We start from the raw sequence: 23,246 nt of genomic DNA, 5'->3' as shown, positions 1-23,246 counted from the left end.
ACGACCAGAACAAAATGTAACATGACAGGTAGTAGCTGTAACAAAACGACATGACGGTAGCACGACAAGAGTGACATGTGGCAACGACAATACAAATGACAATACAATTATCCAACAACTGACACAAGACAAAGCAGGTACAAATAGGAGCGGGCTGATTGGAAACAGGTGTGGCCAGGTGCCAATTAGCTGCAGCTGAGGAGGAACACAGCACTCAGGGAACAAGACAGGAAGTTGACAAAATAAGAGCACTAGACAGGAACTAAGGACAGGAAATAATAAACACACAGAGGAGGAACTAAAACACAAACAAACTGTCAGTGGCAACTCTGACATAAACATTTCTTCTCAAAAAAATAAATCTTTAACATCAATATTTATGGAACATGTACACAAAAAATCTGCCTGTCAACACTGAATATTGCATTGTTGCATATTTTTTCAAAGTTTATGAACTTACATTCATATTTTCTTGAAGTATTATTCAATAAATATATTTATAAAGGATTTTTGAATTGTTTCTATTTTTAGAATATTTCAAAAAAATCTCACCTACCCTTTGGCATACCTTCAAGTACCCCCAGTGGTACGCGCACCCCTCTTTGCGAACCACTGCACTAATGTACTCAAAAGATGAAGTGTAAGTATGGAAGTGAACTGTTTGTGTGTGTGTGTGTGTGTGTGTGGTGTCGTGTGTGTGTGTGTGTGTGTGTGTGTACACGCGATGGCCAACAATTAGCTGCTGTGACACTGATTGTTTCATGTGCTCCACAAGTCATGTGGCCTGCAGCATTACGACAGATGTTCCGTGATTCATGGATGATTCCGAAGAGCAGCTCCATGGATGACATCATGGCCGCAGTTGGCCTCCAATAAAAACTTCTACAAGATCCCCAAATATCTCCATCGTGCACACATTAAGCAAGAGTGCAAATGAACAGATGTATTTTTTGATCAGCAGCATTAAATCTTTACTTCCTTCTCAACTTGGAAGATAAATGTAGACACGTTAATCTAGCTCAGAGCAGACTAAGATGATTTGAACTTCTTCCTTACTTCTTCCCCACAAATTCATATCAGGAAGTGAAAGGCAAATAAACATTGATTGATTGATTGAAGAAGCTCTAAATTGATGAACTTGTGTACTTGCACTTAGGTTTGAGTGCATAATGTGTGTTTACCACATCCGGCCCGCCAAAGCTTTTGATTTGGCCCGCCGAACATCGCCCAAATAGGCTTGATGAAATCAGTAAAACTAAGGTTGATCATGATTGCAGTACTTCCGCCACCCTGCGGGGGGAAACAGCAAAGCATACATATTGCAATGAAACAGCAGTGTGGTAAGTAGAAGACTACTCACTCAACCCTAACAAAAACATCAAAATAAATGACAAAAACTATACAACAAAGTATGAATGCTCTGCCTCGAGCAAGTGCTCGAGTCATTGCTTTCTGTCGGAGCTTTTAAGCGACGGACACATTGATTAAGACACATGGCAACAATGGCAGAAATCGCAGCATGTGAATTTTATCACCCAACTTGGTCAAACATTTGTAAGTAGATGAAGATATTTAGCCTGTTTTGTATTGAAATTGCTGACTTTGTGATGTCTTTTTTATCCTTGGTTGTGCTGTTTTTGTCTGAGAGTAAGTAGCGCTAAATTTGACCAGTAGAAGGTGAGAACGCTACACCTCAGTTTAATAGTGATAAGTCAAATACACTGTGTGCAATGTTTGGTGTGTGAATGTTGTCTAATTTCTGTATGTGTAAACGTGTAGCTTATTGTGTGAATATATTCAGTGGCCTTGTGGTTCGGGTGTCCGCCCTGAGATCGGTGAGTTTAAACTCCGGCCGAGTCTTACCAAAGACTATAAAAATGGGGCCCAATACCTCCCTGCTTGGCACTCCTCAAGGGTTGGAATTTGGGGTTGAATCACCAAAAATTATTCCCGGGCGCGGCCAATGCTGCTGCTCACTGCTCCCCTCACATCCCAGGGGGTGATCAAGGGTGATGGGTCAAATGCAGAGAATAATTTCGCCACACCTAGTACGTGTGTGACAATCATTGGTACTTTAACATTAAAACATCTATTTTATTTATGTTAAATACACAGTGGATATATTGTATACAAAATACACAATGGACGTTATGCTTTTGTTTATTTGATGTTTATATTTTCAGTCTAACAAACCTAAATGAAGGAAGAAGTGTAAAGAAACAAAAGTGAGGAAGGAAAATAATTCAAAAGAAGGAGCATCAATCCAACATAAACTGGAGCTTCTTTTTCTGAACAAGCAGCACATGCTGAAAACGAGTAGCGAGGGCTGAATAATGAATCTACTGACAGTGCAGGGTGAAAGCCGATATGTTTACTTTGCAATTAAGTAATTGCAGTCTCAAATAATTATAACCTGCGGAGACACTTTCTGACAAAACATCCACATTTCGATGTCTGGCCCCTGAGCCCTTGGGCTCTTGAAACTGCGGCCCTCTTCATTATGTGGTTGAATAGTCCTGATGTACTAATACCAGCATAGTGGTATCTCATCTTAAGAGTGTTTTAAAAGAGTTGTCTCTCAGTTAATTGTTATACTTTAAATTACAAGCAAAAATTCAAGTTAAAAGCATTCCATTACTTGTCGTAGCAAATGTCACGTTGAACCTCATAAGACCTGACCAAAACATCTAGTCTTACTTGCTAACGTTAGCTAATACCTAGAGATCAAAGTTGTTGTTTTTTTGAGTCAAGGACATTACTGAAAAGAAGGAGTGAATGGTATTTATTGAATTAAAGAAATAAATAATCAAAAACATGACAGTTTTTGAAAGCAATTTAGGTGTATCACTGCTTGTCTGCAGCATACTGAAGCAGAAGGAAACTCACGCCAGCCAAGAATGGTAAAATAATATCTAAACGGTGGACTTCTCGGTCAAACGCACCCATCAGCAACAGCTAGAAGGAGATACCGTAGAAATCCACTCTCTAAGGTAAATTCTGTATATTATTACTAGTGTGTAAATGTGAGTGTGAATGTTGTCTGTCTATCTGTGTTTGCCCTGCGATGAGGTGGCGACTCGTCCAGGGTGTACGCCGCCTACCGCCCGAACGCAGCTGAGATAAGCCCCAGCACCCCCTGCTACCCTGAAGGGGACAAGCGTTAAAAAAATTGATTGATGGATGGATTATTACATTACTTTATAAAATTACTGTAGTTGTTTGTACTACATAACATTGTATCGCTTTTATACAATAGTTATGATGTAAAATGTAGTTATTAAAAGTCGCTAAAATATTACAACTCTTAAAATTGTGCCATTTTTGGTGGCCAAGCGCCAATTAAAGTTATTTCAATTTATATCAAGGGGAAAGGATGATTTTAGATACAAGTGTTTTGAGTAAAGAGCTCCATCACAGAACCAATTAAACTTGTAAGTTGAGGTACGACTGTGTTTGAGACGCATCCCAGGAAAATACAAATGTAGCTCCACGCTATGCTACTCCTCTCTGAGCTGCTACCTTACCGTGGTAGAGGAGTTTGCGTGTCCCAATGATCCTAGGAGCTATGTTGTCTGGGGGCTTTCATGCCCCCTGGTAGGGTCTCCCAAGACAAACAGGTCCTAGGTGAGTGATCAGACAAAGAGCAGCTCAAAGACTTCTATGGAATTACAACAAAATGGACTCAGATTTCCCTCGCCCGGACGTGGGTCACCGGGGCCCCGCTCTGGAGCCAGGCCCGGAGTTGGGGCACGATGGCGAGCGCCTGGTGGCCGGGCCTGTCCCCATGGGGCCCGGCCGGGCACAGCCCGAAGAGGCAACGTGGGTCACCCCTCCAATGGGCTCACCACCCATAGCAGGGGCCATAGAGGTCGGGTGCATTGTGAGCTGGGCGGCAGCTGAAGGCAGGGCACTTGGCGGTCCGATCCTCGGCTCCAGAAGCCAGCTCTTGGGACGTGGAACGTCATCTCACTGGGGGGGAAGGAGCCTGAGCTAGTGCGCGAGGTAGAGAAGTTCCGGCTGGATATAGTCGGACTCACCTCGACTCACAGCAAGGGCTCTGGAACCAGTTTTCTCGAGAGGGACTGGACTCTCTTCCACTCTGGCGTTGCCGGCAGTGAGAGGCGACGGGCTGGGGTGGCAATTCTCGTTGACCCCCGGCTCAAAGCCTGCACGTTGGAGTTCAACCCAGTGGACGAGAGGGTAGCTTCCCTCCGCCTTCGGGTGGGGGACGGGTCCTGACTGTAGTTTGTGCTTACGCACCAAACACCAGTTCAGAGTACCCACCCTTTTTGGGTACACTCGAGGGAGTACTGGTAAGTGCTCCCCCGGGTGATTCCCTTGTCCTACTGGAGGACTTCAACGCTCATGTTGGCAACGACAGTGAAACCTGGAGAGGCGTGATTGGGAAGAATGGCCGCCCGGATCCAAACACAAGTGGTGTTTTCTTATTGGACTTTTGTGCTTGTCACGGATTGTCCATAACAAACCCCATGTTCAAACATAAAGGTGTCCATATGTGCACTTGGCACCAGGACACCCTAGGCCGCAGTTCCATGATAGACTTTGTAGTTGTGTCATCGGATTTGCGGCCTCATGTTTTGGACACTCGGGTGAAGAGAGGGGCGGAGCTTTCTACCGATCACCACCTGGTGGTGAGTTGGCTGCGATGGTGGGGGAGGATACCGGACAGACCTGGCAGGCCCAAGCGCATTGTGAGGGTCTGCTGGGAACGTTTGACAGAGTCTCCTGTCAGAGAGAGTTTCAATTCCCACCTCCGGAAGAACTTTGAACATGTATCGAGGGAGGTGCGGGACATTGAGTCTGAGTGGACCATGTTCCGCACCTCTATTGTCGAGGCGGCTGATTGGAGCTGTGGCCGCAAGGTTGTTGGTGCCTGTCGGGGCGGTAATCCCAGAACCCGTTGGTGGACACCAGCAGTGAGGGATGCCGTCAAGCTGAAGAAGGAGTCCTATCGGGTTCTTTTGGCTCATAGGACTCCGGAGGCAGTGGACGGGTATCGACGGGCCAAGCGGTGTGCAGCTTTAGCGGTCGCGGAGGCAAAAACTCGGACATGGGAAGAGTTCGGGGAAGCAATGGAAAACGACTTCCAGACGGCTTCGAAGCGATTCTGGACCACCAGACGCCGCCTCAGGAAGGGGAAGCAGTGCACTATCAACACCGTGTATGGTGCGGATGGTGTTCTGCTGACTTCGACTGCGGATATTGTGGGTCGGCGGAGGGAATACTTCGAAGACCTCCTCAATCCCACCAACACGTCTTCCTTTGAGGAAGCGGTGCCTGGGGAATCTGTGGTGGGCTCTCCTATTTCTGAGGCTGAGGTTGCTGAGGTAGTTAAAAAACTCCTCGGCGGCAAGGCCCCGGGGGTAGATGAGATCCGCCCGGAGTTCCTTAAGGCTCTGGATGCTGTGGGGCTGTCTTGGTTGACAAGACTGTAGCATCGCGTGGACATCGGGGGCGGTACCTCTGGATTGGCAGACCGGGGTAGTGGTCCCTCTCTTTAAGAAGGGGGACCGGAGGGTGTGTTCCAACTATCGTGGGATCACACTCCTCAGCCTTACCGGGAAGGTTTATTCAGGTGTACTGGAGAGAAGGCTATGCCGGATAGTCGAACCTCGGATTCAGGAAGAACAGTGTGGTTTTCGTCCTGGTCGTGGAACTGTGGACCAGCTCTATACTCTCGGCAGGGTTCTTGGGGGTGCATGGGAGTTTGCCCAACCAGTCTACATGTGCTTTGTGGACTTGGAGAAGGCATTCGACCGTGTCCCTCGGGAAGTCCTGTGGGGAGTGCTCAGAGAGTATGGGGTACAGGACTGTCTTATTGTGGCGGTCAGTTCCCTGTATGATCAGTGTCAGAGCTTGGTCCGCATTGCCGGCAGTAAATCGGACTCGTTTCCAGTGAGGGTTGGACTCCGCCAAGGCTGTCCTTTGTCACCGATTCTGTTCATAACTTTTATGGACAGAATTTCTAGGCGCAGTCAAGGCGTTGAGGGGTTCCGGTTTGGTGGCCGCGGGATTAGGTCTCTGCTTTTTGCAGATGATGTGGTCCTGATGGCTTCATCTGGCCGGGATCTTCAGCTCTCATTGGATCGGTTCGCAGCCGAGTGTGAAGCGACCGGAATGAGAATCAGCACCTCCAAGTCAGAGTCCATGGTTCTTGCCCGGGAAAGGGTGGAGTGCCATCTCCGGGTTGGGGAGGAGACCCTGCCCCAAGTGGAGGAGTTCAAGTACCTAGGAGTCTTGTCCACGAGTGGGGGAAGAGTGGATCGTGAGATCGACAGGCGGATCGGTGCGGCGTCTTCAGTAATGCGGACGTTGTATCGATCCCTTGTGGTGAAGAAGGAGCTGAGCCGGAAGGCAAAGCTCTCAATTTACCAGTCGATGTACGTTCCCATCCTCACCTATGGTCATGAGCTTTGGGTCATGACCGAAAGGATAAGATCACGGGTACAAGCGGCAGAAATGAGTTTCCTCCGCCGGGTGGCGGGGCTCTCCCTTAGAGATAGGGTGAGAAGCTCTGCCATCCGGGAGGAACTCAAAGTAAAGCCGCTGCTCCTTCACATCGAGAGGAGCCAGATGAGGTGGCTCGGGCATCTGGTCAGGATGCCACCCGAACGCCTCCATAGGGATGTGTTTAGGGCACGTCCAACCGGTAAGAGGCCACGGGGAAGACCCAGAACACGTTGGGAAGACTATGTCTCCCGGCTGGCCTGGGAAAGCCTCGGGATCCCCCGGGAAGAGCTAGACGAAGTGGCTGGGGAGAGGGAAGTCTGGGGTTCCCTGCTTAGGCTGCTGCCCCCGCGACCCAACCTCGGATAAGCGGAGGATGATGGATGGGGCTAGCTACCAGCTAATTAGTAATACTGGACAAAGCCCAATGCATAAGAATCCAAGGTTGTTCCAGCTCAAGTTTGGTGCACAAAGTTTGGTCAAAGGAAGACTGTTACGGCTACTCTTGCGTTCCAAAAAAGGTTCGAAAAAATAAAAATAAAGATAGCCGAGTAGCATTGAGGAGGAGGTTTATGACTCACTAAATGTCTTAATAAGCACTCGCGGAGATATTTCTAGATTCAATGTTGATAATTTATTTTTACAAAAAAAAATTATTCTCCGTGGTTGACTTTTTACATAATCCATCCATCCATCCATTTTCTACCGCTTATTCCCTTTTGGGGTCGCGGGGGGCGCTGGCGCCTATCTCAGCTACAATCGGGCGGAAGGCAGGGTACACCCTGGACAAGTCGCCACCTCATCGCAGGGCCAAAATAACTTATTTAGAGGTGAACAAATTATTTCACTCCTCATTCCTTCAGAATGATAGACAGATAAAGGGAGCGCCCAGCTGTCCTGTCTTCTTAATCATAGGAGGAAGTGGCTCAGCAGAAGGAGGGTGAGCAGCTGAACACAATCAATCAATCATAATCCATCTAAAACATCCAATAATTAATCAACATCATCATTGGCATTATTGGATTAGACCAGGGGTCGGGAACCTTTTTGGCTGAGAGAGCAAAGAAGCCAAATATTTTAAAATGTATTTCCGTAAGAGCCATATAGTATTTTTTAAACACTGAACAGAACTAAACGCGTGCAGTTTTAAGTAAGACCAACATTTCTAGAGTACAATAGGTCTTTTTTTCTTTGTAATAACATTGTTATTCTAAAGCTAACTGTGGAGTGAGCGTGGCCTGCGGGCCTGCAGCGAAGCGGGGTGTTGCCAGGACCGGCCTCGAAATCAGCGACATGTGTGTTGATGGCTCACCTGGGCCTTGTTATCTACACCTGTCGCTCTGTTTATAAGCAGCAGCCCGGAGGAGGGACGCGGTTGGGGCTGGAGCCAGAGTACGAGCGAGAACGAAAGAGAAAAAGACAATTGCTGGAAAGCAACTGAGAGACTTATTGAAAAATACAAAAATAATAAAACCCTGAAACAGGCTCTTATGTCGGTGCTTGGTGGTCTGAAGAACGCCCAGGAGGGCAAGCCCTAAACTAACCAATAATAAATAAATCACTTCAAAAGAAGGAGCATCAATCCAACATAAACTGGAGCTTCTTTTTCTGAACAAGCAATGCAACTTCTTGAACAAGTGCGGTTGAAAAAAGGATGAATGGATTCAAATTAATGAGCATGTTTTATATTTTGAACGTTATTTTTAACACTTTGATTACAAGTGGAATTATTCATTACTTAGCATGTTAAGCAGTGTCAGCTGGGATTTATCTGAGAGCCAGATGCAGTCATCAAAAGAGCCACATCTGGCTCACGAGCCATAGGTTCCCTACCCCTGGATTAGACTGTCAAAACAATTAATAAATAAATAATATAGATAGGCTCCAACATCCCGGCCCCTAATTGTGGGATTTAGGCTCCAACAAAGACTATGCAGTGAAGTGAAGCACTTGAACAAAATCGGAACATCAAGTTTTCCGGTGGGCCGTGTTGACGCAGTGATCATGTGACACTCAGACTTTCACCGTCGTGAGTAACTGAAATATTTGAGCTGAAATTCTTGCTGGCTGTGTTTTTGATGGGAGGACAGATTGCAAGGAGGCAGCGTGAAAGAAGAAGAAATAACATTCCACCACCATCTGCTCTCGGGGCCGACGTGAGCAGACTGCATGTGTCACGTGACGCACAATCGCTCACATCAATAAACAAATAACCTCCACGAGAGAGAGGGATACTCTATCATGCTCTCATGATCCCTTAAGTGCTTAAAAGGAGGACTTGGTTTGACTTTTTTTGTATTCCTTCCACATTTATGCACCAAGTGGGGAGGACTGAAAAAGCGGAAGTTGTGTGGCCGTTTGTTCTTACCGGCTTTGTGGTGCTGGTGGTGCTGATGGTGAAGGCGCAGGTGGTGCTGGTGGGCCGAAATGTGCACGTGCTGCGCAAGGACCTCGGCCAGACGAGCGTGTGCCGCCCCGCTGCCCCCGCTGCGAGTGGAGGAGGAGGAGGCAGTGGAGGAGGTAGTGTTGGAGGAGGTGCTGTGGATGGCGCGACTGATCCAGTGCTCCATGCTGATGCTGCCATCCAGGCTGGATGTTGTTCCGCCTCCGCCTCCTCCTCCGCCGCCGCCACCACCACCACCTCCTCCTCCTCCATCCTCTTCTTCGCCGTCCCCTCCCTCACCCTCCTCCTCCGCGTTGTTGTGACCTTCGTCCTCGGACCCAGAGGAGGTGTCTGAGAAGGAAAGACAGACAATGCAAGTTTACGGGAAAATAAGTTGAGGGAAAAAAGGTTGGTGGAAGAGGTGAAGGAGATGAAGGATGTGGCGTACCTGGCGGTGTGTAGGCCTCCATGGAGTTCTGGACCACCAGGGAGCGTCGCTTGGAAGGCATGGGCACCGCCATCTTCCTCTCCCTGTGCTTGGCCAGCGCCGCCTGCACCGCCTCCGTGTGCACATCTGGGACAGCGCATCAATCAATGTGTCGTATTGGATTCATTCATTGAAAAGGTGATTCACACAATTTCTCATAAAACGACACAAGAAACTCCCACAACATTCTTCTATTACGGTGGAACCTCGGTTTGTGTGTTTCGATTTACAAACCACAGACAGAAAACAAATATGCTTTGGTGTACACACCTTGTCTAAGTGCACGAACATTTCATCCACCCATTGTGTGCACTTTATATTTGTTTTTAGCCCTTTTATAGCATTTTTCTAGTCTTGCTGGCTCAATATGAGTTCAAAGAAACCATTGGATAAGCAATATGTGATAGTATCCCCAGCATTGTTGACACTACTAAACTTCATAACAATATACTGTGTGTGTGTGTATATATATATGTATATATATATATATATACAGTATAGCCCAAACATATATATGTGTACACATATATACCCATCCATCCATTTCCTACCGCTTGTCCCTTTCAGGGACGCGGGGGGGGGGGTGCTGGAGCCTATCTCAGCTGCATTCGGGCGGAAGGCGGCGTACACCCTGGACAAGTCGCCAACTCATCACGTAGCCAACACAGATAGACAGACCACATTCCCACTCACATTCGCACACTAGGGCCAATTTAGTGTTGCCAATCAACCTATCCCCAGGTGCATGCCTTTGGAGGTGGGAGGAATATATACACATTATATTAATACATCACATACATACAGTACAGGCCAAAAGTTTGGACACACCTTCTCATTTCAATGTGTTTTATTTATTTTCACGACTAGTTATTTACCTTGTAGATTGTCTCTGAAGGCATCAAAACTATGACACCTGTGAAGTGAAAACCATTTCAGGTGACTACCTCTAGAATCTTATCGAGAGAATGCCAAGAGTGTGCAAGGCAATAATCAGGGCAAAGGGTGGCTTTTTTGAAGAAACTAAAATATAAAACATGTTTTCAATTATACATAACATACATGTGGAGCACATAACTCCACATATGTTCATTCATAGTTTTGATGCCTCCAGTGACAATCTACAATGTTTTAATCTTATGTGATAATGCCTTTTATACTTTATTCTTTGTTTCATGTGATTGTACGTCTACTTGGACGTTGGAGTCTGCAATAAAGCTTGATTGATTCGGTCCAAAATTTGTTTTGCTTTATTCATTATTGACATATTTCTTGCCACTTTATGTTGTATATCTTTTATTACATTTTCAGTAAATTTTGTCATGTTATCACGCCCAAAATTTGGTTTCTTTTAATGCCCGTCTATTTGTATTAGTGTTTGACTTTCTCATCTACTGTTACCAAATATCATTATTATAGTTTTACTGAGATTCAAAGATAGTCTGTTTTTGTCCAACCATCTCTTTGCTTTGTTCCTTTCTTATGTTATTATTTGTATTAGCTTCGCATTCCATACTTGTCTTCTTTCCTGATTGTTGGGAGAGCGATGTAAAAAGCTTTCTGCAATTGTCGCGGGTGGAGCAGCCCTATGCTGCGCAACAAGGCATTTGTACATGTTGTTAAACTAACGAGTATCAGCTCAAAGTTAGTAGCAGTCAGGGCGCCCTGCAGTCATGTGAGTACCTTTTGACCAATCGATAAGGAGATCGCCTGAAACCGAGTTGGCCATACTATCTTCATACACGACTCTGCACATTTGTTGCTAACACTGACCCACGTTGACCAGCAGTGCTATGCTGAGCGAGAAGTGAGAATATTTCACCTTCAACTGAAATAATCCAGACAAAATCCCTGCTGAGGGGCAAGATTTAACGGTGTGCGTTTCTACAGCTGGGAGGGATTAGACAGAATCGTTTCCCACACATCTTTGCAAGCCCGCAGATTAAACCGGAGACTGAACTAAAAAACGTCTTACCTGAGCGGTAGCGTTCGTCCCGTGACCCAGACAAGCGGCGGCGGTGGTAGCGCGAGGACGAGGACGGAGTGGCTGGTGTTCTCCTCTCCTGGCCCGTGGAAGGATCCATGGCTGTGCGGACGATAAAAAAAAAAGGATCCTTGCATTTCACGACATCACATTCATCTCTCAAAGTTACCAAGCGTGTTTCACCTGGGCCCTGTGGGAAATACGCTCCAATCAGCTTGGACCTCTTCTTCTCATAACCTTTCTGTGTGATGTCACCTGACAGAAGAAGAAGAAGAAGAAGAAGACAACTTTAACTTTCCATCTTCTCAAACAAGATGAGTTCAAACACACAAGTGGCCATCTTTGACCCTATAATGCTGAGTCATGCCCACACACCAAGCATGACTGAGTGTGAGAACGTCCTGCAAGTGCGCTCCAAAGTTGCTGACTCATCGTGCCGGCTGAGGTGAGAAACAGACCATGGAGAGGTCCTGTCAGCACTTTTCCCCATCTCAGCTCAATAAGGAGGCGTTTGTTTTACCGCCCAGTGTGTTTCAAATAACGTTTTTTGGAAAACCTGACCCTTGGCATAATTTAAACAGCCGCAGCAGTCACTTCATTATATGTACACCAGCACTCACCAGTCCTCTGATACGATAAGTCAATGAAAACCAGGAGCACGCTAAACAATGGCAACTTCAGATTGTTTTCTTTGTCCTACTTTTGCCAAAATGGAACAAACACATTCTGAAAATAATACAATAAAAATATAGGAAAAAAAAGCTGCAGCGGTAAAGTTTAGATCCATGCATCCATCCATTTTTTACCGCTTGTCCCTTTCGGGGTCGCAGGGGGTGCTGGAGCAAATCTCAGCTACATTCGGGCGGAAGGTGGTGTACACCCTGGACAAGTTGCCACCTCATCGCAAGGTCAACACAGATAGACAGACAACATTCACACTCACAGTCACACACTAGGGCCAATTTAATGTTGCAAATCAACCTATCCCCAGGTGCATGTCTTTGAAGGTGGGAGGAAGCCGGAGTATCCATCAAGGAAATAAGAAGGTGAATGAATACATTTACATATGCATAAAAATGTATGTTTTCTTCTGTATTTTTATTTTTAATGAATTAATTTGTATGACAACCTTCTTCAGATAACACAATATAGAATGTGAGATCCAACAGGATAATGCGTACCTTATCATTTGTTTTCAAAACTGTTACAAAAAAGTGGGACCCCAAAAATTTACTGTGGGACCCCATTTTTATGACTTGATGGGGTCCCTGGGACTCCATTTTGAAAATTCCTAGCACCAACACTGATGGAGTATTGGTGCGTGCAAAACAACAGCAGGCGGCTGTGGCTTGCGGGCCGTTTCTAATCCATCCATCCATCCATTTTCTGCCGCTTATTCCCGTTCGGGGTCGCGGGGGGGCGCTGGCGCCTATCTCAGCTACAATCGGGCGGAAGGCAGGGTACACCCTGGACAAGTCGCCACCTCATCGCAGGGCCAACACAGATAGACAGACAACATTCACACTCACATTCACACACTAGGGCCAATTTTAGTGTTGCCAATCAACCTATCCCCAGGTGCATGTCTTTGGAAGTGGGAGGAAGCCGTAGTACCCGGAGGGAACCCACGCATTCACGGGGAGAACATGCAAACTCCACACAGAAAGATCCCGAGCCTGGATTTGAACCCAGGACTGCAGGACCTTCGTATTGTGAGGCCGACGCACTAACCCCTCTTCCACCGTGAAGCCCCCGTTTCTAATAGATAATTCATAATTCAAAGTCAAGGCCAGTGGGCCGGATGACACCACTGTTCTAGTTGTTCTCATGCATTCCAATGGATAAAATGTTGTAAGCACAACTAAAGCAAGGGCAAGCATTTATGGAAAAATTTACAAAAAATAATCTTTAAAGTTTTTATTTCAGCGTACAATGATTTAATTAAATATGGTGGGCCGCCACAATTAGAATCAGAATCAGAATCAGAAATACTTTATATCCCAGAGGGGAAATTTAAATTTTCAGCACAATCCCATTCAAGATCAGACAAACATTACAGGGAGACAGAACAGGATCACTGACAGGTCTGCCAACTTCCAGCGCCCCTTACAAAAAAGGCGAGATACAGGTAAACAAGTGGGGGGAATGGGAGAAAAAAATTAAAGATTAAAATAAAATAAAATAAAATAAATCGGTCTAAGCCTGGGCCCCTGGAGAGGGGGTCCAGACTGAGGCCAAGGGAAAAAACAACTCATAGCCATAGTACACATGTGTGTAAGAGGGAAACATCAAACATCAAAGAACACAAAGGACATAAAAGACATTAAATTAGCGGAGCTGATGCAACCAGCCACTTCTACATGACGACACAAAATTAAACCATCACCTGTAAATCTATTACAAAGGATTTAAAAACGCAAAATAGCCCACATTTTTTTATGCCACAAACCAGATATCTCTGTTTTACCCCATCCTCACACGCTGACAGCAGTGTTACCCATACATTCATATTCTTCTGGCGGCACAGGTAAACTTAGAATCAGAATCAGATTTATTGGCCAAGTATGTTTAATACTCAGGGAATTAGATTTGGTAGACTGTTCCCTTTTTGTTTAGTGCAAGAAAGAAAGAAAAACGCAACTGCGAGAGAGCACAGTACCATGGCGTAATCTTGCCATGAAAACAAAAGGAAAACATCCATCCATCCATCCATTTTTTACCACTTGTCCCTTTTGGGGTCGCGGGGGGTGCTGGAGCCTATCTCAGCTGCATTCGGGCGGAAGGCGGGGTAAACCCTGGACAAGTTGCCATCTCATTAAAGATCACAAATATATAAAATACATTAAAAGGAGAAAAGACCTGATGCAACCAGCTGCTACTTCAGATGAGCTTTTTCTACGTATAGCTACACATTTTTTTTTTAAAACAATTATATAAATGATACCTCCAAAGACATGCACCTGGGGATAGGTTGATTGGCAACACTAAATTGGCCCTAGTGTGTGAATGTGAGTGTGAATGTTGTCTGTCTATCTGTGTTGGCCCTGCGATGAGGTGGCGACTTGTCCAGGGTGTACCCTGCCTTCCGCCCGATTGTAGCTGAGATAGGCGCCAGCGCCCCCCGCGACCCCGAAAGGGAATAAGCGGTAGAAAATGGATGGATGGATGGATGCGCACATACGATTGCATCATTTATAGACAAACTCAAAAAAAAAAAACATCTATTCAAGAGCCTATGTGGCTCTTGAATAATTGTTTTTACATCGCTCTCCCAACAATCAGGAAAGAAGGCCACCTCGGTGCATACACCGAGGTGGCCTCTGCGGTGCTCCCCGCCATCGTCTGCTGGAGGGGGGGACAGCAGCAAAGCTAGACACAGGAAAAGACCCAACAAAGCAAGCAAGAGAACCGACTCTGTCCAAGGCTGCCCACTAACCCCCAATGTCCAAGAATTTGTCAAGGGAGACCTAAGTGTCCGATAAACACCAGTTCAGCCAGGGCTCTACAAGGTCCATCACGCAGCCCCGTCTCTTCCTCCGCATCTTCTCCGATCTGTCCACAAAAACTCCGGCAACAGCTGGTCACCGGTCCAGACATGTCCATGGATCTCCAAGACGGATCCATAAGTTCATGAAATAAAATAACCAAAAAGCAGCGCAGAGGCCAACATAGTACCACCCCTTGTTGCAAAGTTCCAAAGGAGCCTGATCCAAAAGGCAAAACACACAAACACGACAAGAACACACGCGTGGATACACAAGCACAGAGCTTCTGCAAGATGCAGCCACTATAGCAGCGCCATTTTAAAAAAAGATATCACCACACAAATACAGATATCTTGTGGTATACATAGGGGACAGTTCCCATGTGATATACGGGAATCATGTTCCACAAAAAATTGACAACTTTATGGGTTTAAAAATTAGAGTTTGAGAATTGAGCAACAGGCTTCAGTAGCTCACAAACACACACACACACACACACACTTTGCACTGAGTGGACAAAGTTAGCATCAATATCCGTTTCCACACAATTTGGGGTCTATATGCCTTTAATTCTTTGTTATCTGTAATTTTTGTTGCATTAAAATCTCATTTGTTAAACGTTTGTACAAGCAATGCGAATTTCCGTGAGCCTGTCAATGGTGTCTTTCATTTTATACTAGCATTAAGGTAACGGCATAAGAGCCATTTTTTTTCAAGTAATACCAAACTTTATTGTCAACATGGTTCCTACATGTATGCACACTTCATGTGTTTATTAATGTAATTTCCTAAACAACTTCAAGTTGGTATTTGTTCATCTCTAATTAAAAGCACTTTGTAACTATCCGTCCATCCATTTTCTACCGCTTATTCTCTTCGTGGTTGCAGGGGGCGCTGAAGCCTATCTCAGCCACAATCGGGCGGAAGGCGGGGGTACACCCTGGACAAGTCGCCACCTCATTGCAGGGTCAACACAGATAGACAGACAACATTCACACACTAGGGCAGGGGTGTCCAAAGTGCGGCCCGGGGGCCATTTGCGGCCCGCTGCTAATCGTTTAACGGCCCGCCACATATTCTGCAAATATTGCAAAATTGATGGTATTACAAATGTAAAAAAATAAACATTTAAAAAAAAGTAGAATGAGGTGAAATCTAATGAGAAAAAGTTGCAATGTTGACACAAAGCTGCCATGCAGGCAGTTTTTTTTTTCCTGTTGTCTTTTCCTTTTTTTTCCATTGCCCAAAAAAAGACAAAAAAATCTGTTATATTGAATTATTACTTAAAAATTATCACTTTAAAATGTTTTATGTGGAAAAAATATTGCATATGTTGAGTGGGTGCCATATAAAAACATCAAAGTTTTGACAAAAGAGCATAAAACAAACAAAATAATAGTTCAAACTTAAAATCGACAGATATATCGGAAGTTGATCTTGAAAACCTAATAAAAATGCATCACTTTATGAGTGGGGAACCTTTTGGATCTCAAATATATTTAGTAGTAAGTATTATATTTAACTTTTCACTGTGCTTACTCAAAAATATTAAATAACTCAAATCAATGGTGTCCTGCATTATTGATCTTTGATGGCTTTAATTGCTAAATAAAGGAACTCTCCTGAAGGGTTCAATAAAGTACTATCTATCTATCTATCTAAATACTGTATATTTCAGTTTTACTATAAAAAACAATGTTGTCTTTGACAGAAAAGGCATACAACCTTATTTGTTTTACTTTATATTAACCTCAAATTGATATAGAGATTTACTGTAAGCATTAAATAAAAAATAATAAAAATAATTTGACTTATTTTTAACATTTTAGTGACTGAGACCCTCTATGCTCCACAGGAGCCCTAAGGATTAAACAAAATCCATATATTTTGTTATGGTTTGAAAATGAAAAATATCAAAATGGCCCCCGCATGCTTAAATTTTTCCGTGTCTGTGGAAAAAGTTTGGACACCCCTGCACTAAGGCCAATTTAGTGTTGCCAATCAACCTATCCTCAGGTGCATGTCTTTGGAGGTGGGAGGAAGCCGGAGTACCCAGAGGGAACCCACGCATTCACGGGGAGAACATGCAAACTCCACACAGAAAAATCCTGAACTCAGGACTACTCAGGACCTTCGTATTGTGAGGCAGACGCACTAACCCCTCTACCACCGTGGTGCCCCTGTGTAAGCATATGCCAAACAAAATGAACATTTAGGCATGGCAGAATAATACATGTAAAGTGTACAAATTGCAAGATGTGTTGCATTGTAATAATAAAATAAGCAGCAACAATTTAAAAATACAGCAGAACATACAGTATAATAACAAGAAAAAATATGTTGATAGTAATAACACAGATTTGTACTTAAATATATGTAACAAGAATGTACCTTTAAAAAAAATGTGTCAGTCTATTATCCAAATTATACGATGCTGTCGTATTGATACCATCCCAAATAGATTCCAAATCTTTAGGAAACACTGGATAGGGTTATAGGCTGTTAAATCATTAATATTTTTGGAGAAGTACATGTTTACATATGAGCATGTTCTCCCTTAATTGTCGCTTCATGAATGCACACCACTAGAACACCGACTTTAAGACTTATGCAGCCGTGGTGCGTAATATTGACTGGCTCATATGATAAACATAAATAAGTGCATATAAACCACTCAGGAAATGAATTAACATGTAAGAAGACCACCGCTAATTTAGCACACAATATACATGAACTATTCACAATTAGACACTCTTAATGCATGACTGTTTGTTATTCACAAGACACACTCACATGACAATTGGCATACCCCACTTTGGGAACCTACAATGTAAATTAAATGTCCTACTGTCTGCTTGGTGGATGACAAGTAATAGAATAAAAAGGGAGGCGGGGGGGGTGGGGGCATAGAGACAGAAAGTAGAGTGACATTAAATCCACAGAGGATTTGTCCATGCTGGGAAAAAAAGATGTTTGCACAGCCGACTTGACAAATCCGACTTAACGCAGACGCGCGGGACTCGGATCAGGCAAAGAACGATGGGCTCGATGCCTGATTGGATGTTTGACAGGAAGAGCGGTTTGTCAGTGATACAGGAATAGACCACAAGATGACATGTGTCACCTCTGCGGAAATCTGCACACTAATTCCCCATAATCATGACATCACCGGAATTAGATGAACAACCAATACAACACACTCTTCCTTAGGCACCTCAAACAACACTATCATCTATAAGTAATCAAATCTTTACAATTTTAATAATAATACATGCTAGTAAAATAAACAAAATATATGTATATACAGATGATAAAATATTCATTAATAATATTTAAAAAAAATAGCAAACAATAATATAAAAGTTAACACTGACATGTAGAAATATATAATACATAGAATAAAGTAATAAATATTATATATTATATTAAAGTTAAGTTAAAGTTAAAGTACAAATGACTGTCACACACACACTAGGTGTGGTGAAATTTGTCCTCTGCATTTGACCCATCCCCTTGATCACCCCCTGGGAAGTGAGGGGAGCAGTGGGCAGCAGCGGTGCAGCGCCCGGGAATCATTTATAGCGGTTTAACCCCCAATTCCAACCCTTGAAAACCCTTGATGAAATAATTATACTAATGATAATAAATAACTACAGATTATTGGCCATCAAAAACAACATAGAAAATCAAGTTTGTCTGCTGTTTCACTCCAGTCATGGAGGTAGCAGTGCTGCAAATATGAGACTGGTAAAAACTACTAAAGTAGAAGACATAAAAAAATTCCTGAATCTGTTTATCCACACTGTGGGGTACATGTCACGACCCGATCGGTCCACACATGCGCAGACTACATCACTTCCTGTCAACTTGTTTTACAACAAGCCATCCGGTTTTCTTTTATGTAACCTTTATTTCAAGAACATTTCAAGAACAATGTCATATAAAAGATTACATACAAAACAAACATTACTTAAGAATACAGTATTTGGTTTGAAGTCGTAAACCTCCGTACAGAAACCTGAACCATATGCTCGGTAGCCTTAAATGGCAAAGGAATCAATATTTTTTTATGACTTTATTTACATCTAATACATCACTTCAAAATACTGACAATTTACAAGTCTACTTTTTGTTAGACCGCACAATAGACTTAGATGATTTGTTTTTTTTTAAAAAACATTTAAGAAATACATTTCGCGATGGAAGTTAGCGGCACCCCACAAAAGAGAAAAAGTGGTAGAAATTGTGGAATTCCCTCCTTTTTAAAAATGTACCCCTTTTTCTATTATGTAAGATATTGTCTTTGCACATTGATAAAACATTCAAATATCACAGCACGTGACGTCACAGAACTTCCGCCGTGAAGATTTTCTTCTCTTTTTTTTTATATGTATTTTTATTGTCAGTTTTCTTAATACAAACATATACCCATATAATAAAGTAAATTAAAAAAAATTGAAAATAAAAATAATGAATGAAAAAGTTCTTTACACAGATTATAACATGTAAAAAACAAAATACATACAAAGAGGCTTAAGAATGTCCACTTTCATCAATCACATCAGGTATGCCAAAACTTCTTAGGGGGGGGGGGGTTATGGTTATTGACTACAGTTTCAGGTATTCCAAAATAGGTCTCCACACATCACCAAATGTATTTTAGTTACCAGAAATCTCAAATCTGCGTTTTTCAATGTGGAGGAATCCCACTAGCTCCCACAACCAGGTTTCACACTTAGGTGGTGAATCACATTTCCACACTCTCAAAATGCCGCTCCTTGCTATGACTATACCATAGGCCAGTGGTTTGCAAATGGGGGTACGCATACCCCTGGGGGTACTTGAAGTTATGCCAAGGAGTACGTGAGATTTTTTTTAAATATTCTAAAAAATAGCAACAATTCAAAAATACTTTATAAATATATTTATTGAATAATACTTCAACAAAATATGAATGTAAGTTCATAAACCATGAAAAGAAATGCAACAATGCAATATTCAGTGTTGACATGTTCCATAAATATTGATGTTAAAGATTTCTTTTTTCTAAAGAAATGTTTAGAATTAAATGATAAATGGCTTGTACTTGTATAGCGCTTTTCTACCTTCAAGGTACTCAAAGCGCTTTGACACTACTTCCACATTTACCCATTCACACACACATTCACACACTGATGGAGGGAGCTGCCATACAAGGCACCAACCAGCACCCATCAGGAGCAAGGGTAAAGTGTCTTGCTCAGGACACAACGGACGTGACGAGGTAGGTACTAGGTGGGATTTGAACCAGGGACCCTCGGGTTGCGCACGGCCACTCTCCCACTGCGCCACGCCGTCCCCAAAAATTAAGTTCATTAAGTTCATGAATTCAGATGGATCTCTATTACAATCCCCAAAGGGGGCACTTTAAGTTGAGGATTACTTCTATGTGTAGAAATCTTTATTTATAATTGATTGACTTGTTTATTTTTCAACAAGTTTTTAGTTATTTTTATATCTTTTTTTCCCAAAGAGTTCAAGAAAGACCACTACAAATGAGCAACATTTTGCACTGTTATACAATTTAATAAATAAAAAAACTGATGACATAGTGCTGTATTTGACTTCTTTATCTCTTTTTTTCAACCAAAATGTTTTGCTCTGATTAGGGGGTACTTGAGTTAAAAAACTGTTCACAGGGGGTACATCACTGAAAAAGTTTGAGAACCACTGCCATAGGCCACCACTGTGCTAACATCCATCCATCCATTTTCTACCGCTTATTCCCTTTTGGGGACACGGGGGGCGCTGGCGCCTATCTCAGCTACAACATGTCATGTACATTTTCAAGAAAAGAAGTGACGTGATCTTCGCGCATGCGTGCACTGATCGGGGTAGTGACGGTACACAAATTGACAGTAGTGATGATGTCATCAATGCAGATTATGGGACGTTTAGAAGAGTAAAAAATTATGACATATGTAACACAAAAGCCCACTAGAGGGCGACAGCACCATAAAATGTGTTACTTCTTAACATTGATAAATCACTTTTGTCACACAACGCGTGTGTGATCCTCCATGACCATATAGAGTCTGGCTGTGAGGCCTGCAGGGAGAGATGGCAAATACAAAGAAGTAACATTTAAAAAGTAAGTATGGAGAAAAGAGATGAGAGGAATAGTGCTCATGACATGGAAACAAGCTGATTTTCTTGTTTCCATTCCGCCCGAAGACAGAGATGGATAATTGGGCAATAACTAGGAGAATTCTGAGGCAATAAAAGATTACTATAAAATATTTCAATTTGCAAGGACGAGAGGGGGAACTGTGTCATGTGACAGGAAGAGACAAAAAGTCACACATTTAGTGACGTTATTCACATAACATAAGAGTAATTCTAAGCAGGGATGATGAACGCTGAAAATTAAGAGGATCAAAAAAAGCTCTTGGTCGCTCAAATCTGAACACGCACACACATACACACACACACACACATTGTCAACAGCAGTGTAAACATAACAACCAATGCTAACATTGCTAATTAAGCTTTTACATCACAGCAGACACAAGCTTAGTTTGCTTGAAGATAGCGACATAATCATGTTTTGGTCAATATGGGCTGGGCCTTGTTTGCATGCATCAACACACACACACTCACACACTCACAAACGCACATACACGCACACGCACACACACACATGCACACACACACACACACACACACACTATGCAGCAGGTGTTTGCAGTGACGACATGCTGAGTCAGGGGATTTTCAATCCGGTAGAAAAGACGACAGGTGTGTTTGCGTGTCTTTGTATAACTGTCACTTTTTGTGTCTGTTGTTTGGGAGCAAACATACCTTTTAATTAAAACATTCACATTCTCAGCTGCAAAAAGCTGCTTGTCGTCTTCGTTTTCTGTCTGCAAAAGCGTTTAAGCTCCGTACAAAAGCAGGAATGCCATGTTTGGCCACAGATCATGCTCAGCTCGCGGCTCACTTGCACATGATTAGAGGACTCTCACATAGTCTTGTTCAGTGACAAAACAAACTGTTCATTTGTTTAATTAGCCTGATTAGCTAGCTATTCATACTAACCACATTATACATTACAGAGAGCCACTTTATCCACACATCATGCTAATATGCCGCATGCAACACAAATGTACCACTTAAATAAACTTTTTCATCCTCAAAATCACCATCAGGGGTTCTAATTGTACCCAAGTGTGAAAACACACTGACTGCTTATTACACACACACACAAACACACACACACGCACGCACGCACAAAAGCCCAAACGAACAAACGCGTCCTTACGGCAACAACACACATTAATAGCTTTGTTTGAATTTTTGTTGTTGCTTCAACTCACAGTTAGGTAGGGAAACACACACACACACACACACACCCCTCAGGAGTTGTCCTCATACACCTCTCCCCACCACCTGTGCCTCACATCTGCAGTAGTTACCATGGTGACGGCCCATGACAACACGTGTAATTGAATCCACATGATGTCATGTGACAGCATAGAATCCATCATAGTATTAATAACAGCCAACCTCCTTCCTTCATGTGTCAATCATCCATCTATTCGCTTATTCATCCATCCATCCATCCATTCCTCCATTCAATGATTAAATTGTCCTTCTATTCAACCATTATTCATTCATTCATCCTTCCATTCATTCAGTCATCATCCATTATTATAGCTATCTATAAATTATTAATCAAGCCATTCATTCAGTTCATCAATCATCCAGCCAGCTATCTATTCATTCAGTCATCCGCCCATCTATCCATTTTCATTCATTTATCTATCCATGTTCATCCATTTATTCAGTCATCATCCATTTATGCATCATCTGCCCATTATTTATGCATCCATTCAGTCAGTCATCATCTATCCATTATAAATCAATTATTCATTCATTCATGACCGTTCTTTAAAGAAATTGAATCGAACAATAAACGTGAACATCGGTGCAAATCAGACATTACAGGCCTTCACAATAAAACTCTGCTTCTGCTCACCGATTGGTGTCTCAAACTCGTCACCATTGTGCATTCACCCCTGGTCACACTTGACAGCTCAGCAGCAAAGACAGCAGCAGAGATAAAAAGACAGAAAAAAAAAATATATATATATATATAAAATATATACAGTGTATGAAGTTGTATTTTTTAACATGTAAGAAAATTAACAGCATTTATAATGTTGTAATTTCAATAATTGCGCCTTCTTGATAACTTTCACAGAGCCCAAGAACTAAATGCCATGTCCAACGATTTAAAGGCCTACCGAAACCCACTACTACCGACCACACAGTCTGATAGTTTATATATCAATGATGAAATCTTAACATTGAAACAAATGCCAATACGGCCGGTTTAGTTTACTTAATTGCAATTTTACATTACCCGCGAAGTATCCTTTTGAAAACGTCACGGAATGATGA

At 43.0% G+C, this 23,246-nt stretch overlaps 1 protein-coding gene across 1 annotated transcript in view; it reads right to left on the bottom strand.

Moving 5' to 3' along the window:
• Positions 1-7,738: 7,738 nt before the first annotated feature.
• LOC133568963 (disco-interacting protein 2 homolog C-like) overlaps positions 7,739-23,246 on the bottom strand; it is a 66,697-nt gene continuing 51,189 nt past the window's right edge. The window contains exons 2-5 of the mRNA XM_061921135.1: positions 11,503-11,574; positions 11,311-11,421; positions 9,300-9,425; positions 7,739-9,202 (exon numbers count right to left, since the gene is read on the bottom strand). Of these exons, the coding sequence (XP_061777119.1) occupies positions 8,667-9,202; positions 9,300-9,425; positions 11,311-11,421; positions 11,503-11,574 (845 nt within the window). The 3' untranslated portion in view covers positions 7,739-8,666. The remainder of the gene's footprint in view (positions 9,203-9,299; positions 9,426-11,310; positions 11,422-11,502; positions 11,575-23,246) is intronic.

Source organism: Nerophis ophidion, linkage group LG14 (assembly GCF_033978795.1).
Source record: "Nerophis ophidion isolate RoL-2023_Sa linkage group LG14, RoL_Noph_v1.0, whole genome shotgun sequence".
Classification (NCBI taxonomy): domain Eukaryota; kingdom Metazoa; phylum Chordata; class Actinopteri; order Syngnathiformes; family Syngnathidae; genus Nerophis; species Nerophis ophidion.
This window is presented reverse-complemented; position numbering and strand designations above follow the sequence as displayed.